The sequence below is a fragment of the Galeopterus variegatus genome, unplaced genomic scaffold (genome assembly GCF_000696425.1).
Source record: "Galeopterus variegatus unplaced genomic scaffold, G_variegatus-3.0.2 Scaffold54, whole genome shotgun sequence".
Lineage (NCBI taxonomy): Eukaryota > Metazoa > Chordata > Mammalia > Dermoptera > Cynocephalidae > Galeopterus > Galeopterus variegatus.
This window is the reverse complement of record NW_007726165.1, coordinates 166864-183544: the sequence shown is the minus strand read 5'-3', so window position 1 is coordinate 183544 and position 16681 is coordinate 166864. Positions and strand designations below refer to the sequence as shown.

Here is a 16681-nt window from a genome sequence, read left to right as displayed (position 1 = left end):
CGGGAGCGCCGCCGCGCTTCCCAAGCAGCGCACTTATCCAGTGCGCCACCGGGCTGGCCCTTTTTAAAAAATTTTAATGGTGACACTTGTAGGGTTGATCATCTAATTTTATTAAATTTTGTTTACTCTCTAGTATATTTTCTTTGAGGTTTATTTGATTTCTAAATAGCTCCTAAACGAGTGCATATAATGTTTTTGTAATAGACTTTTTATAATAGACCCACTCAAGTAGATCTTATAACTTCCTTCGGAAACACCTCTGTATAAAGTTTCTCATAACTTAAATACATAAATACTATTTGAAGATGAAATGTCCTTTGTTTCCTAGGCTCGCAATTTTCAAGTAATAAATTTACAGAGATTATGGAGTTTGAGTTGAATTCTTTGATGCCAACACTACCATCTTTCTTCCCTTTTCCCCCTGTAGCCGGAGAAAACACCTATTTTCTCGTGATAAACTAAAGCTTTTTCTGAAGCAACACTGTGAACCACAAGATGGAGTCATTAAAATTAAGGTAATCAGAATAGTAAAATTATTTGTCGGAAGGAAGAAGAAAATAGAAATGGTTAGTGTTATAAAGTTAAAACATTGCAGAAATGTTATTTCAAAGATGGTTGAAAATAGCTCCCTTTTTACCTGGAGCCAATTTTTAATATTTTTTAGTATTTATTGGATTAAATTCTATTTTTGCAGTTGCTAGAATTGCTAGGTGGCTCAGTTACTACCACTCTTTTTTTTCCTTATAAAAAAGATAAACCAGAACAGATGAGAATTGGTAGAAAACCTGGAAAAAGAAAAGTTACAGGATGGAACAGCTGTAGCTTTCTAACAGTGTGGTTCTGGCTTACAAATAATAGATGGATTCAAAGAACAATGTTAAAACAGGTCCTACTAGATAAGAGAACAATGTATAATAAAAAGAGCATCATAGGTCAACACTAAGCTATAGATTATATTTTAACAGCTATTAAGAGTGGAAAAACTCAAGTTTTAGAGTACACTAAGCACACTGCATAGAAAGTTAAATGGTAAAACTAAAACTAATTTTTAAAAATGTGAAATATTTAACTCACATTGGGATAGAGAAGTGCTCAGTTAAAAAAAGCAATGGAATAGGTTCGAGAGATTGATTTATCATAAAATCAGCTACTGCATGCTTAAAAGATTTGTGTATTTCATTGTATATAAATGTTACACCAAAAGAAAAGAAATGAAAAAAAAAATGAGTTTATTTTATGTGAAAAATAACATTTCAAATCTCTAGAGGCAAGATAAATTGTTTAATAAATAAAACCAGGACACTCAGTTAACCATTTGGAAAAATAAATTTAGATATATCTCAAAAAAAAAAGGAAAAAAACCCCCAAATCTTAATGTCATATGTGATGAAGTACTCAGGAGGAGCAATAGAAAAGATATATCAAGGATGAGATTGAATTGACAGTATGAACATATATAGGTTTAAAAAATGTCATGAATAGATTTCAAGGGCAAGCACTGGAGGAAAAATACTGTCAGTGAATATAACAAACAGCTCAAATTAGAAAAACATAAGCGTCCCAGTAGAAGATAGGCATGGCAGACATACATGATCAAAATTCACAGTGGATGAAATATAAAAAGTTGAAAACATTAGAGTCATCTGAAATAAATTTTTTTTAAATGTGAGCATTTTTATATATCTGTCTTGATAAGAGGAGAAGGCTTAAGTTATGCTCTATCAATATAGCATTGAATATCAGGTAGTCATATTAAATGATGCTTACAAAAAGTTTTAATGACTTAGATACCTATGATAAGTGTCTAGCACAGTGCCTGGCACTTGATAGGCAATGAATATATGAATAATTGTATATGTATTTGTATATTGTAAATAGTTGTCCAGTTGTCCTAATTTACAAAGATATCTTACACATTAGTGAGCAAAAACAACCCAATTGGGAAAAGATGGTGGAAGACGTCAGCAGGTATTTCATCAAGGAAAATAAAGTCAATGACATGAAAAACTGACCAGCTGCCCACAACAAAACAAAACAAAAAAACATGAAAAGCTCAACTTTATTTAATAAATAAATGAAAATTAAGGTGACAGTAAACATTTTTCAATTAGAGTATAATAAAAAATTGGTTAGTGGATATTCTGATGTACTTGCACATATCTGTGCAAGCACACATACATGAAAATAACAAAGTTTGATACCCCATGTTGGTGAGCATAAGCTGCTGTTAGGAGTACCTATAAGTACACAAAGATGTGGATATTTATGTTTATTGTGTGTTGTGTGTATGAATAGAAAACTTTGGCAATTAATGTATTAAAACCAATTTTGGCCTTTTTTGAGTATATATATTTGAGAAGAAACCATCCATCCGTGTGCTTTATATTCATACTTAAAAGGTAATTCTGTATACTCAATGGTTATGTGGGATAGTACACAGACATCTTAATAGAGTGTACTTTAATGTAAAATCTTAATAGATCTTTGATTTAATATGATGGCCAGAACTGATTGAATTTTAGATGTTAAAAGCTGTGTTCTACCAACAAAAATATTATGTAGAAAATTGAATTCCCAGTAGAGTTGTTCCTATTTTATTAATTTTTTAGATTTTCTATCATTTTAAAAAATACATTTTCTGAGATATTTCCATAAATGGCACCTTTTTTCTTTGAGAGGAAGAATGATGATCTTGTCCATTAAGCCAATAATAATAAAAAGTCTAGGGCTGGACATGGATGAAAGGTAAACAAGTTCTAGATACAAGATAAAAGGAGAGAAATTCTTGGATTTAGCAATTATCCTAGAACCACACCACTTCTGGTAAGAATGAGGTTGATTTCTAAACATAAATTCTGAGTTGAAACTTTATAGGAATTTGTAAATATTTCTGCTTCTATTTAGACCATTTAAAAAATTTGATATGTAATGTATTTAAGTTATCACCCTACTTGGAAGGGAAAATCTAAACATTCAACAGTTGGAAAATGGTTAAGAAAAATTTATTGAATTAATACAGTGGATTTTTAATGCTGAATGTATGGATTGATATTTATTACATAGAAAATCTCAGACAAAATTAGTCAAAAGCAAAATGGAACAGATTATTGTATAAATGTAATTTTGAAATAGTTTTAGAATTCAAAGAAAGTATAAACATTCATGAGGTATTTTTCTGGTGAAATAATCTTTGGATTGTGGTTTTCTTTCTGGTAAGTCTGATTATGTAGTTTAAGAAAGGATCAAGTAAACCAACTAAAATATATTTCATTACACAATAACACATGAAATTCTCATTTTTGACCTGGTCCTTAACAGCATTAATTGCAGTCATATGACATACTAGAGCATATCATTCTGTGGTTTGCTAATGTATTATTATTGTACCCTTGTCTTTTTTTATTAAGGCATCATCTCTTTCAACATATAAAATAGCAGAACAAGATTTTTCTTATTTCTTCCCTGATGACCCACCCACATTTATCTTTAGTCCTGCTAACAGACGAAGAGGGAGACCTCCCAAACGAATATCTGTTAGTCAGGTAAGTAGAGAATAGATAAAAACTACATTTTAGCTGTTAATAAAGTAGTATTCAGAATCAAAAGCAATGTTTGGCTCACCTCATGTCACAGCCTGTAGGGAGAAACCCATTACTTCACACAAAAAATGTATGTATTGTATTTTGTAATTGCTCAGCAGTGAGGCTTGTGGAAGTTTCAAGTGTAAATTAGACATGGCTCTCATGGCACAGGGATTTTATACCAAGGTGGAAGCATATAAGCAATTACTGAAATGTAAATCAGCATGAAATTCAGGGAATAAACTATGGGATTAAAGTGTAAAGAACGTTAAATTCTGACTGGAGGGAATTATGGAGGGCTTTAAGAAAGAAATAATACTTGAGCTAGACAGAATGTAAGGTTTCTAATGACAAGGCAAAGAGGTGTGAAAGGTATTTGACGCAGAAGGAAGAACATGAACAACGGTTACGAGGGATTGAAGGGATCCCTTTGTGTGGTATCGGTGAATAGTATAGTGTAGTATGACTGAACAGTAAGTACAAGGAAGGATGTAACGGGAAATGAGGCAGAAAATATATACTTGTTCTTCCCAGAATAATATCCAGTTTGCATAAACATTTAATTATTTGTCGTATGTAGAGACTGAAAATAGACTTTAGCCAAAAAGTGGTGGCCTAAATCTAAGCAAATATTTATAGCAGTGTACTGATTCAGTGTATGTAATGAGAGACCTCAGAATGCATATCTTCCCTAAGAAAAAACTCCTTAGGGAGTTTTTAGAACAGAAAGACAAGGGCAGGATACTTGAACACTATGTTTAATTCTGTGCTCACTTCCTTTTTTTTTTTTTTTTTTTTTGTCTTTTGTCTTTTTCCGTGTCCGGCAACGGATCGCAACCCTCAGTGTTGCCCCCGTACCGGACCGGGGACCGGCAACGGGATCGCAACCGTCGGTATTGCTCCCGCGCCTCGCTCAGCCAGTGAGCGGGAACCGGTCTGTATGTGGGATCCGAACCCTCGGGCGGGAGCGCCGCCGCGCTTCCCAAGCAGCGCACTATCCAGTGCGCCACCGGGCCGGCCCATGTGCTCACTTCCTAATTAATCTTTCTCATCTTTAGCAATAAAGGATTTTCCTCCCTCTGGTTATTGCCATTTCTCAATTCAGGGAGCAAGGACACTGTGAAACTTTCTAGAATTGAGCAAACTAGAAGCAGTTGCTGGAATTGGAAGAAATTTATTTTGGATTATTCTAATCCTTTAATTCCTTTTCTCTCTGTCTTTTTATTTTCTCTTACCTTTAGTCTACACATTCTGTTTTGTTCTCTTCTTGTGGATTGCTGATGGCTGTGATGACTTATAAGCCAGGTTCCCACTGCTTGCTTCAAAGTACAATTTGCAGCACAATCAGCATGATTTAGAAATTTATTGGAGAATCTTTGAGTCTTTGCCAGGTTTTAGTTAAGTGTTGGCTAAAAGAGTTGCCTGTGCTGTAAGAGGAACATGAACATTCTGTCTATTCTTTCTTTCCTTTTCCCTATCCCCTTCTGTCACTCTTCTCAGTGCTTTTTTTTTTATGACCGGTAAGGGGATCGCAACCCTCGCCACGGTGTGGTTCACACCACGCTCAGCCAGTGAGCGCACCGGCCATCCATATATAGGATCTGAACCCACGGCCTCAGCACTACCAGCGCCGCACTCTCCCGAGTGAGCCACAGGGCCGGCCGGCCCCTCAGTGTTTTCTTAATTGGCACACTTATCGTTTTTCTACTCCAGATGAAGGCTGTTCCTTCTTCCAAATAATTTTCAGTACAATCATCTGCTTTTTATTTTATTTCTACTGTATACTAAATATTATGTATATTGTCTTCTTCTATAAGCCTCACAATAGCTGTTCAAAATAGACAGGATCCAACTTTGCAGATGAAGAGATAGGCTCAGAGAGATTAATTTACTTTCTCAAAGTAACAGTATAAAAGCTGGTATTTAAACCTGAGTTCAAAACTAGCCTAGCCCCTTGCTTTTTTTGCCTTGCTTCAATGATATAGTGTGATATTGATGTTGTTATTCATTGACTTTCTAGCCATTTAATTTTCAATATGAGGTAACTAAAGTTAGAATGATTAATTGCCACTTTTATTTTCCAACTCCATTTCAGTTATAACAATCTCTTTTGGCTGTTCAGAATTTTCATTGCAGAACTTAGCCAAATTCTGAGATTTGGAAGGTGTTTCCTCGGAACATGAACTTCGGATGTCATGAGCATTCTCACATTTTAATCATTTAAGATCTGACTTCCCTGCTAAACAATAAGCTCTGTGAAGGCAGGGACCACGTCTGTCTTGTTTTTCACCTTGATTAGTACTGTGCCTGGCACATGCTAGGTACTCAAAAATTCAGACGAATTATTTGTCTTATTACATTTATAGTGTGAGATAAGAATGTTACACAAATTAAACATGTCAAAGACATTCTCGCAAGAAATAAAGTCAAAAAAAATTTTTTTACATTGTTTAACATTGGCTGTAAGAATGTTTCTGACATGTCTTTTCTCTGCCTTTTTCATATTTGATGTCTGTTCCATCTAGTTTATAGAGTAATCTGGAATATTTTTTTGTTTTGCTAATGCATATTTTTCAGGCTCTCTCTTTATATTACCAGTTATTTTTCCTGAGATGTTCTTATACTCATTTGTAGTGCTATAGAATTAACTCATGTTCTATATATTACTATGATTAGAGTTATTAAAAATTCAGTTATACCTTAGGATAAAAGTTTATTTTAGTATAAAGAAGGTGTAATTGGTGAAGGCTTTTAAATTTTTTGTTCTTGGGCCGGCCCAGTGGCGCACTGGAGAGTGCGCCGCTTGGGAGCGCAGCGGCGCTCCTGCCGAGGGTTTGGATCCCATGTGGAGACCGGTTCCCGCTCACTGGCTGAGCGCGGTGCGGGCGCAACACCGAGGGTTGCGATCCCGTTGCCAGTCAGTAAAAAAGACAAAAAAAGGAAAAAATATATATATATATATTTGTTCTTACTATAAGAACCAGGCAAACCATCAGTCTGTATAACTTGTGGTTTACAACTTTAGTTTCTTGGTTTGTTTTTTAGGAGGACAGTGTTGCTAATAAACAGACTATTGCAGGTTATAGGAGCAAAGCTACTAAAGAAAGAGACAAACTTTTGAAACAAGAAGAAATGAAGTCATTGGGTAAGTTTTAATATTCTCTCCAAAAAAACTCTTTAAGAACAAGAAAGAATATTCCTCCATGCCCAAGTGGGGGATGTTTCTAAAATGGCTTATTTCTGGTTTATCTTTTGAAGTTTAAAGATTTTTTCTCCCCTTAGATAACTACTTTTTTTCCTTTCTTTTTCTTTTTTTTTTAGTAAATAAGACCTGTTCAGTCTTTAAAACAATATTTCAAGGTATAGCATATCCCCAACTAAACTGCTTAATGCTAGATTAAGCAGAAGTTGGGGTTTCTAGGGCTTACAAGCTGTTTTGGACCATTTTGCTTGAGTGACACAGACTTTTTTAAAAAATTTATTCACACAGCCTTTTAAAACATTACTTCCCAAAATTGAATGTGCATATGAATCACTAGGGATCTTATTAAAAGGAAGATTCTAAAATAGTAGGTCTGTGTTGGGGGTGAGATTCTGCATTTTTAACAAGGTGATAACCTTGCTGCTGGTCTTCAGACCACACTTTGTCGGAGCCTTCAAAGGCAGGGATATGTTTGTCCCAGTACTGTAGTTTGTCGTAAGCCCAGACAACTTGTTCCCATTTTAATCACCTGTTGGCTTCCTCCAGGAATTTTGTGAGTCTCTACTAATTTCATTTAACTTTAAATTATTTCAGGGATTTCTCTGTTGCATCAAAAAATGCCAAGTATTGTTTTTGTCTTTGTATGGTTCTAAGTTTGATCTTCTCCACAGCTTTTGAAAAGGCTAAATTAAAAAGAGAAAAAGCAGATGCCCTAGAAGCAAAGAAAAAAGAAAAGGAAGATAAAGAGAAAAAGAGGGAAGAATTGAAGAAAATTGTTGAGGAAGAAAGACTAAAGAAAAAAGAAGAAAAGGAGAGGCTTAAAATAGAAAGAGAAAAGGTATTCATTTGAATATATTGGCTATGCCCTCTCCTCTACATATAGTAATATTACTTTACATATTTAAATTCATTGTTAATTTTCAAGAGCTTTTGCCACATTCATTCATGTTTATGAATACTGACTTATCTCTCTTTTGCTTTGGAAAATTTAACGAACGTGTTAAGGTTCAACATATAAGTGCATGCGTTTACCCCTCATCTAAAACTTCTTTTAGAGTATAATTCTACATGATTTTCTTCATTAGACTTCCAGATTTAGGGAGGATGTTACATGTAAAACTTTCAAAGGTAAAATATGTAGTTAGAAAAATGCAATAAATTCTGTGACTAACAAGAGTATTACAGTGTTCTTATCCTCCTTGAAAAACAAACTGTAATAATAGGGTGTTTCAGCAAATCTTTGATTATTATCTTTAGTGGCAGATATTCCTTGTCGAATTCTATAGCTGGTTTCCTCCGAAGTTAATTATTTTCATAGGTTTTCTGGGATATTCATAAGTAGCCTTAGAGGATCATGTTACACACTGCTCATTTAAATTGCCTATAGTTTCTTGAATTATTTCTTTTTTTTTTTTTTCCTTTTTGTCTTTTTTTGTGACCAGTAACGGGATCGCAACCCTCGGTATCGCGCCCGCACCGCGCTCAACCAGTGAGCGGACCGGTCTCTCTATGGGATCCGAACCCTTGGCGGGAGCGCCGCCACACTCCCAAGCGCCGCACTCTACCGAGTGCGCCACCGGGCCGGCCCCTTGAATTATTTCAAATAGGCCATTGGGGGTGGTATTGGGAGTTAAACCCAATAAACAAGTTCACTCCAGAAAATGTAGAGAACAAAAAAAAAAACACCTATAATTAGATGGTAACACTTAGAGATAGAATTGACACTTTGATTAATTTATTTCCAGTCTTTATTCTGGGCCTTAAAAAAAAAAATGGAATATCCAACATTTATAATTTTATATACTTTTTCATCTAACATTATAACAAACATCCCCTCATGTTATTAAATAATCTAAGCAATTTTTAGTTATTAAATAATCTAGAATTTTTAGTGACTGCATAATAATTTCTATAGCTATAAAAGTGCTACGAGATTTTTTGCTCATAAATGATGCTGCTATTCAAATTCCTGAATAAAGTTGTTCCTTGTTTTGGACTATGTCCCCAGATAAATTTGTAGAAGTAGAATAATAGGTCAAAGAACATTTAAAATACTTTCTATATACAAAGTTTGGCAAAAACACTTAGCTATTTATGTACTTATTTACACTCTTTGCAACAATGGATGAAAATGCTCATCTTATTTCATCCTGCAAGAATTATTTTTTTGGGGAAAAATTATTTCTGCAGGTACTTAAAGCACAGTTAATAAGTTTTGTAACTATCTAGGTGTTTTATGTTAAAAATTTGATAAGTACCTTATCTGTTTACCTTTAGTGTTCCTAAGTTTCAAAGAAAGAGAATAATATTAAATATAATTATTAGAAAATAATAATAATGAAATATTTTATTTATACTCCGCTTGCTTTATTAGAGACCTTTTGGGGTCAACATTTATCTTGTAGTTTCAAATATCGGAACCAAGAACTAAAGGTTTCAAAAGACCAAGTGAGCAAGAGAAATAACCTGGATTATAAGAAAGAGAAGCCCATCAATTGTCATCTAATATTGTTGCTTTTACTTGTTCCTTCTGAGTATCTCTAGGCTGTTATCAGATTCAAACAAATCTTGAAAATAATAAATGTATAACAAACATAAGGGGAGGTTATTTTAGGTACTCTAATAATTTACTTACTTTGTCAGAATCTAAATGATTTGAAGTAGGGAGAAAGCTGCTATAGGCAGAATCAGATTAAATTAATGTTTATTCAAGAGCTACTATGTGCCAAGCATTTTCAATCTTTGTAGCATTATTTTGATAGGCATTTTCTTTGATTAGTGGTTCTAAAACTTTAGTGTGCATTAGAATCACCAGAAGGGCTTGTTAAAACGCCAATTGCTGGGTCCTAACCCCAGAGTTCCTGGTTCAGTAGGTCCAGGGTGGGGCCCACATATTTGCATTTCTAACATATTCTCAGGTGATGCTGATGCTGCCTTAAGAGTTTTGTAGGAACTTTTATTAACTTTTTTTTATTTTAAGGAAAGAGAGAAATTACGTGAAGAAAAGCGAAAATATACGGAATACTTAAAACAGTGGAGTAAACCTAGAGAAGATATGGAATGTGATGATCTTAAGGTATAAGCATGTTAGATTGATGTTTGGCACACTCATGTTTTATGTGCCCTATGTGGCTTTGCTGATGGAACCTTTCTTTTATTTAATTGTGGCCTCTTTATATTTAACTGAGAAGAAATAATCAAGCAAATACTCATACTTACAATTCCAAGGTAGCATTGTTAATGATTTATAACAAACTTTGATAATGATTCTTATTCTGCAGAAATAATTGATCAGTTCATGTGATCCTTGATAATCCAATAACCACTATAACCAGGCATGCACTTAGCTTGATTGCTAGATAAGGATTCTGCCTAGTTCCAGAAATGACTGAAGTATCAAAACCAAACTCATTCATCTCAGCTTACAACAAACCATTTCTAAATCAGTAAATAGCGGATTGATGTTTCATATAAGGTGATATGGCACTGAAGATAATATTTGCACAGCTAGTTTGACTTCAGAATCTAGGTTAAGAGAAACCTCTTAACTAGGAAATGTAGTCAGAAATACACTTCAGCCTAAAGTTAAGTTCTTAGTTTGAGGAAGGAAAATGTTTCTTCCTCACAGCTCCTTCCTAGGGACTGTGATTTAGTGAAGCTGGAATAAGTCCAGGACATCTATAATTTTTTATGATAACCATCCCAGGGTTGAGAACCATTAGTCTACATGGAATAATTCATAGGTAAGAATTATGTCATATCTACCTTTTAAAATTTCTTAAACTTGGTTCAAATAGTTACATAAATTGTTTAATCTTGCAGGAACTTCCAGAACCAACTCCAGTGAAAACTAGACTACCTCCTGAAATCTTTGGTGATGCCCTGATGGTTTTGGAGTTCCTTAATGCATTCGGGGAACTTTTTGATCTTCAAGATGAGTTTCCTGAGGGAGTAACCCTAGGCAAGTGCTCTAGTTCACCCTAAATTAGTGGCTTAAAAAAACAAGTTATCTCTCACAGTCTTATAGTGTCCAGTTCTCCCTTGGGGTCTCTGATGTGTTTATAGTCAGATAGCAGTTGGGGCTGGAGTCATCATAAGGCTTGACCAGCTAGATGTTCAAGATGGCTTCTTTATGCACATGTCTGGTGCCTCAGTCCTCTTCACATGGCCTCCCACTCCATCAGAGTGGCCTGAATTTCTTATGTGGCAGCTGAGGGCTCTGAGAGGCAGGAAGTGGAAACTGCCAGCCTTCTTAAAGGCTAGGCCTGGAACTGGTACAGCCTTACTGCTGCCACATTCCATTGGTCGGAGCAGTTATATGTCACCTGGAATTTAAAGGAAGTGGAGGAATACACTCTTCTTAAGTGGGGAGTGATGTGTTCATGTTTACAAACAAGTAATTGCCTACTTTTAATTTATCATTCTGTTTTGCTTGTGTACTTATATACTTTTACTTTGTATAAACATTTATAATAGAGTTTAATATGAGGAGGGTTTTGGATCAAATTTTGAATTTTTGGTTGTCAAATAGCAAAATAATTTTCTTAAGATCCATTTGGAGACCCTCAAAGACAATTATAATGCCAATTTTATTTTAATAAGAGTGTGTTCTTCAGTAGGGCTTTTAAATTCTTCAGTTTCTTGAACTAGGTGAGGCATAAATCATTGTGCCTTACATATCAAGAAGGTCTAAACAGTGCTGGATTAGGTAAAAAGTTTAGGTAAAGTGCATTAGATAACAAACATTTGTTTATGATTTAGGCACAATATTAGGATTAAAACCTAATGCTGAGGGGTAGGGGGGAATGAGGAAAGGATTGTAGACTGGTACAAAGTTACAGCTGGATAGGAAGAATAAGTTCTGGTGCTCTAGGGTGACAATAGCTAATAATATTGTATTGTATACTTCAAGATAGCCAGAAAAGAGGATCCTGAATGTTATAAAATCACATAGAAACGATAAGTGTTTAGGTGACAGATATGCTAACTATTGTAATTGGATCATTATACAATATATGCATGTATTGAAACGACAAACTGTACCCCATAAACATGTATGATGAAAAAAAAAGTACGGATAAAAGGTGAAAAAAAAACCCTAATGCTGATGATCATCATCACCTTTCCTATGCACGGTTTGGTAACAATAATGTCCCACAAAGCTCTCAAGAACAGTGGAACAACAATAACAAATCTTTGCATTGTTAAAATTATAATTTTTAAAATGTGCCTTAATTTGTGCTTCAGATTTAAATTTAAATGAAATATCATATTGGTCCATTGAGGCTATTTTGGCTTTCTTTAATGTGATGACTTTGGCTTATGATTTTATTCTATTTTATTATAATCATTATAAATTGTTTTTATATTTGGGCTTGGATAATACTTGGTTGTACTTTCATAAATAGACACATAAAATAGTTACACAGGCTATTGATTAAATGTTTATTATACCAATGGAGTTGTTTTCTCAGTACATGAATAGAACTTTAAATTCATTTTAAACATTTTATTCACAGAAGTGTTAGAGGAAGCTCTTGTAGGAAATGACAGTGAAGGCCCACTATGTGAATTGCTTTTTTTCTTCCTGACTGCAATCTTCCAGGCGATAGCTGAAGAAGAAGAGGAAGTAGCCAAAGAGCAAATAACTGATGCTGACACCAAAGGTCAGAGTTCAACATTATTGCTGATTGAACCATACTAGCTTTGTAATGAAACTAATTTTTAAAGGTTATTTTAAAATTAACTTGGCTCTTACAGTTATAAAATATAGTCATTCAGGTTACCTGATGCTGAGTAATATGCTAATAACATATTATCAGTTGTTTCACTTAAACTTTGTTTTAATGTAACTTGTTTCTCATGACATAAAGACATGTTCCTCCAATCTATCTTGCTTATTCTTCCTATGATTTAGGAGCATTATAGATTTCACTGACCATTATCTGTAATCCCAAGAAATTCTGCTAAATAGCACTATTTTTTTTTTTTTTTTTTTTTTTGCCTCCACCTAAGGAAATACTTTGTTATTATTGTTAATACTGAAATTGAAAATACTACTGCTGGGCCGGCCTGTGGCTCACTCGGGAGAGTGCGGTGCTGATAACACCAAGGCTACGGTTTCGGATCCCATATAGGGATGGCCGGTTCGCTCACTGGCTGGGCGTGGTGCTGACAACACCAAGTCAAGGGTTAAGATCCCCTTACCGGTCATCTTTTTAAAAAAAAAAAAGAAAATACTACTGCTGATTTCATTTCAGATCTGACAGTTTTTAAATCAAAGTTAAATTTTTTTTATTTTGCTAATTAGTTTGAACTAGAAATTTTGCTCTTTAAATTCATGTGTTTGTGGTACATGTTAATGTAGGAATAATTCTTGGGGCAAACCCTTTTTTATTTTTAAAACCATACGTTCACTATTTTGTGTAGGATTTACTGAAGAAGAAATGTTAAGCATTTATATTAAGATTTGGCTTCCCAAATAATCTTCTGTGAACTTTGCCACATGAAATTTAGGTCCAGAAGCTTGATTAAACAGTATTTCAGGGTATTGCATAAAAATTCACAATAAGAAATAACTGTTGGGAGATGTCTTGATATCAGAATGTTTATACAAAAAGATGGGACAGGGCCAGCCCGGTGGCGCACTGGAGAGTGCACCGCTTGCGGCGCTCCCGCCAAGGGTTCGGATCCCATGTGGAGACCGGTTCCCGCTCACTGGCTGAGCGCGGTGCGGGCGCAACACTGAGGGTTGCGATCCCGTTGCCGGTCCCCGGTACGGGCGCAACACTGAGGGTTGCGATCCCGTTGCCGGTCCCCGGTACGGGCGCAACACTGAGGGTTGCGATCCCGTTGCCGGTCCCCGGTACGGGCGCAACACTGAGGATTGCGATCCCGTTACCAGTCAGTAAAAAAAGACAAAAAGGAAAAAAAAAAAAAAAAAAAAGATGGGACAATCCTCCATTCAGATGGTTTGTTGGCCTTAGATAATTTGAGCTCAACTTCCTTTATGCCTAGTCCCTGAAGCAATAGGAATTTGATGAGTACGCATCTAATATTGGTTACCTTTTTGATTCTATGGCCTGAGTTCAAGCAAAATATATTCTCTATCTTGAGTGCTAATCACCATGGGTCCCTTATCAAAGACATTTTAGCAATATGACCCCCATTGTCATCTCAGATAATTTAAGTCAATCAAATGAGGACATTCATTCTTTTAGCCATTATGTAATAGTAATATCCAACAACATTATAGGGTTATTGATCAAGTTCTGACCTTAACAGAAGACATAAAGCTGTATTTAATTTGGTATTTAAAGCAGATATATTTTTTAGATTTGGAAGCCCTAAAGGGAAAAAAAAAAAGTGGGCTGAAAAGGAAATTGTGTTGGAAAACCAGGTAGGCTAAGGGAATAAATATATGTGACTGTTGGTGTTTGTATCGCTGTTATATTTTCTATTCATGATTTGTTTGATTTGTAATTTTTATAGCTCTATAGTACAGGACTGTCTAAATATATGTAAGTTTTATCTCTCTGAATAAGTTTTGGCCCGTAAATAAAAATTTTATTGCTCCATTTAAAAATATTTTTTTAAATGTTAGGGAGAAAAAATAGTTTGGCATTTTTCACCCTTTTCTCACTTCCCTATTATTATTAGCCTTATTTTACATGGTTATTTCGGTTTCAGTAAGGGCCTTAGACTGTTCTGCCAGGAATAACTTAATTTTTCCTCACATATATTCTCCCATCTCAGTACAAAAAGTCTCTCCACAGGCTTCCTGAAAGCAGTTGAATAGTCAGATGGGACTGAATATTCTTTTACTTACTCTTTAGCTGGTCTTACCCTAAGGTGTTTCCTGCTATCTCTAGCAAGGGGGAAGTTGGACAGGAGAGAAAAGAATGAATTTATCTTAGTGTTGAGAAAACTGAGGTTCAGTGAAGTTCTGAAGATCATATAGCTAGTAAGTGAGTAAGACACTATGTGTTGTTTCATTTAATCCTCCTACTACCCTTGTGAGGTAGATATAATTATTTTTGCATTTTACAAATAAAGAAACTGAGACTTAGCTTAAAGAAACATGAGTAATAAGGAAGCAATGGGATGGCAATTCAGACAATCTGATCTAGAGCCACATAATGACTGTGGCATATATATTGCCTCAATATGACATAGAAGTTGAAAATCTGAATATTTGTTTACCAGCATTGCCTGTAAAATTATCTGTCTTCAAGAATATTTAATTTCTTTGTCCCTTGGTCTCCTTGTTTTTATATCAGATCTTAGCTATATTTTCTCGGTTTGATGTACCCAAATAACTATCTCTAAGTAAAGCTTAGATTGATATTTAGAGTTTCAAGAATGCCATATGGTAGGTAATTGAGTTGAGGAATACATATTTAACATGTTACTTTATTTAAGCTATTAAAAGTATACCATCATTTTGTTGGTTGTTCATTTTCTAAGACCTTTATAGCTTTTGTCCTAGGAAATTACAATTTTCTATAGATAGTATATAGATTGAATGTGGTGGTTGCTGCTGAGGAAGAAAGCCAACACATTTCTACAGTTGTGTATGTGGGACTGTTGTAAATTTTAGAGGCCTGTTAATTTATATGTAAAATGAAAATTGAGAAAGTTTTAGGTCTATTATTTCCCTGGTTAGAAAGAATATAATGTCTGTCATTTGGACCAGATTAGGCCTAGTAAGAATGACTTTGGCATATATGCAGAGTTTAGTTAGATATCTTCTCCTTTGTGGTCCTGTACATGCTTTAAATGCCATGAAATTGTCAATGATTGTAATCATTCCAGAGCTGTCTTTTTTCTTTAGTAAAGGACAGCAGTTATGCTTTTTAAGATTAATTTTGTCAGTCTGTAAACTTTGGTAGGGGAATCATATAGTAGGTGGTTAGAGAACCACAGAACCAAATTAACCTAGTTATTCTGAAACTCTAATCGAAACTTGCCCTACAATCCATTCAGAAATTCCTCAGTGCCACTGCAAGAGTTGGAAAGATGACTAGAATTCTCATCTCCCTACCCTACTCTAACAAGGGTATCTTTTATCTCTTTTATATTAGGCTTTCAAGAAATATTTTGTTTGGATAACTTAAAAACCACTGATTAGACTCACCAGATTAAGTGACTTGTCTAAAGGGTACATATCTAGGCACTGGCAAAGACTAGAATGTACATTCTCTGACTTCTAGTCTGAAGCTGTGTACACTGTACTATGATAAAACAGGGTTTTTTGTAAGCTTAAGGTTTCTCATAGTTGACACTTTAATTTTTTTGATCAGTCTATGTATTATAATTAGGAATAATGGTGTATAGTAATGTTTTAAATACATTTGTACCAGTAGGTTTGCCATTTAGTCCTATTTGTAAGCTAAGTACTGTTTTCAAAGCTACAGCAATTTACTTATAAAATACAAGGAAATCTTTCTGTCATTTCTTGGTTTGGAGAATTTTCAAGAAGAAATAGGAAATTTTAATGAAGAAGATAAATTAAGTGTCACTGTTAAGTGACAGCAGTGCTGTCTAAATTCTTTTAGCTATTTTTCTGTGTTGATTTTGTGATTATTGCAACCTATACTTTGTTATGATTCAATCTTAAAATTTATAAAAGATTGGAGATCTTTAAATAGATTCTGATTTTCAAAGTAGACTTTTCTAAGGTTATATTGAGTGAGGGGATTTGTTTTTAATTCTAAAGTGCATTTTACCATTTGGGGCAACATTTATGTGCATCTTGTTGAAAATTTGAAAATTGTTTTTATGTTATGTAAGGAAATGTTACTGAGTAGTGCATGTTTTAGGATTTATAGTTGTAGGTGGAGATGAGGCAGAATGTAGATACTGCTTGTACCTAGTGTTTGTTCTTTTGAGGTCCTGA

General features: G+C 34.6%; 1 protein-coding gene across 1 annotated transcript in view; it reads left to right on the top strand.

Moving 5' to 3' along the window:
* BAZ1A (bromodomain adjacent to zinc finger domain, 1A) overlaps nt 1-16681 on the top strand; it is a 104451-nt gene that overhangs the window by 60521 nt on the left and 27249 nt on the right. Inside the window, 7 exon segments of the mRNA XM_008574020.1 lie at nt 428-515; nt 3408-3542; nt 6627-6726; nt 7455-7621; nt 9764-9859; nt 10606-10744; nt 12303-12449. Coding sequence (XP_008572242.1) covers nt 428-515; nt 3408-3542; nt 6627-6726; nt 7455-7621; nt 9764-9859; nt 10606-10744; nt 12303-12449 — 872 coding nt within the window.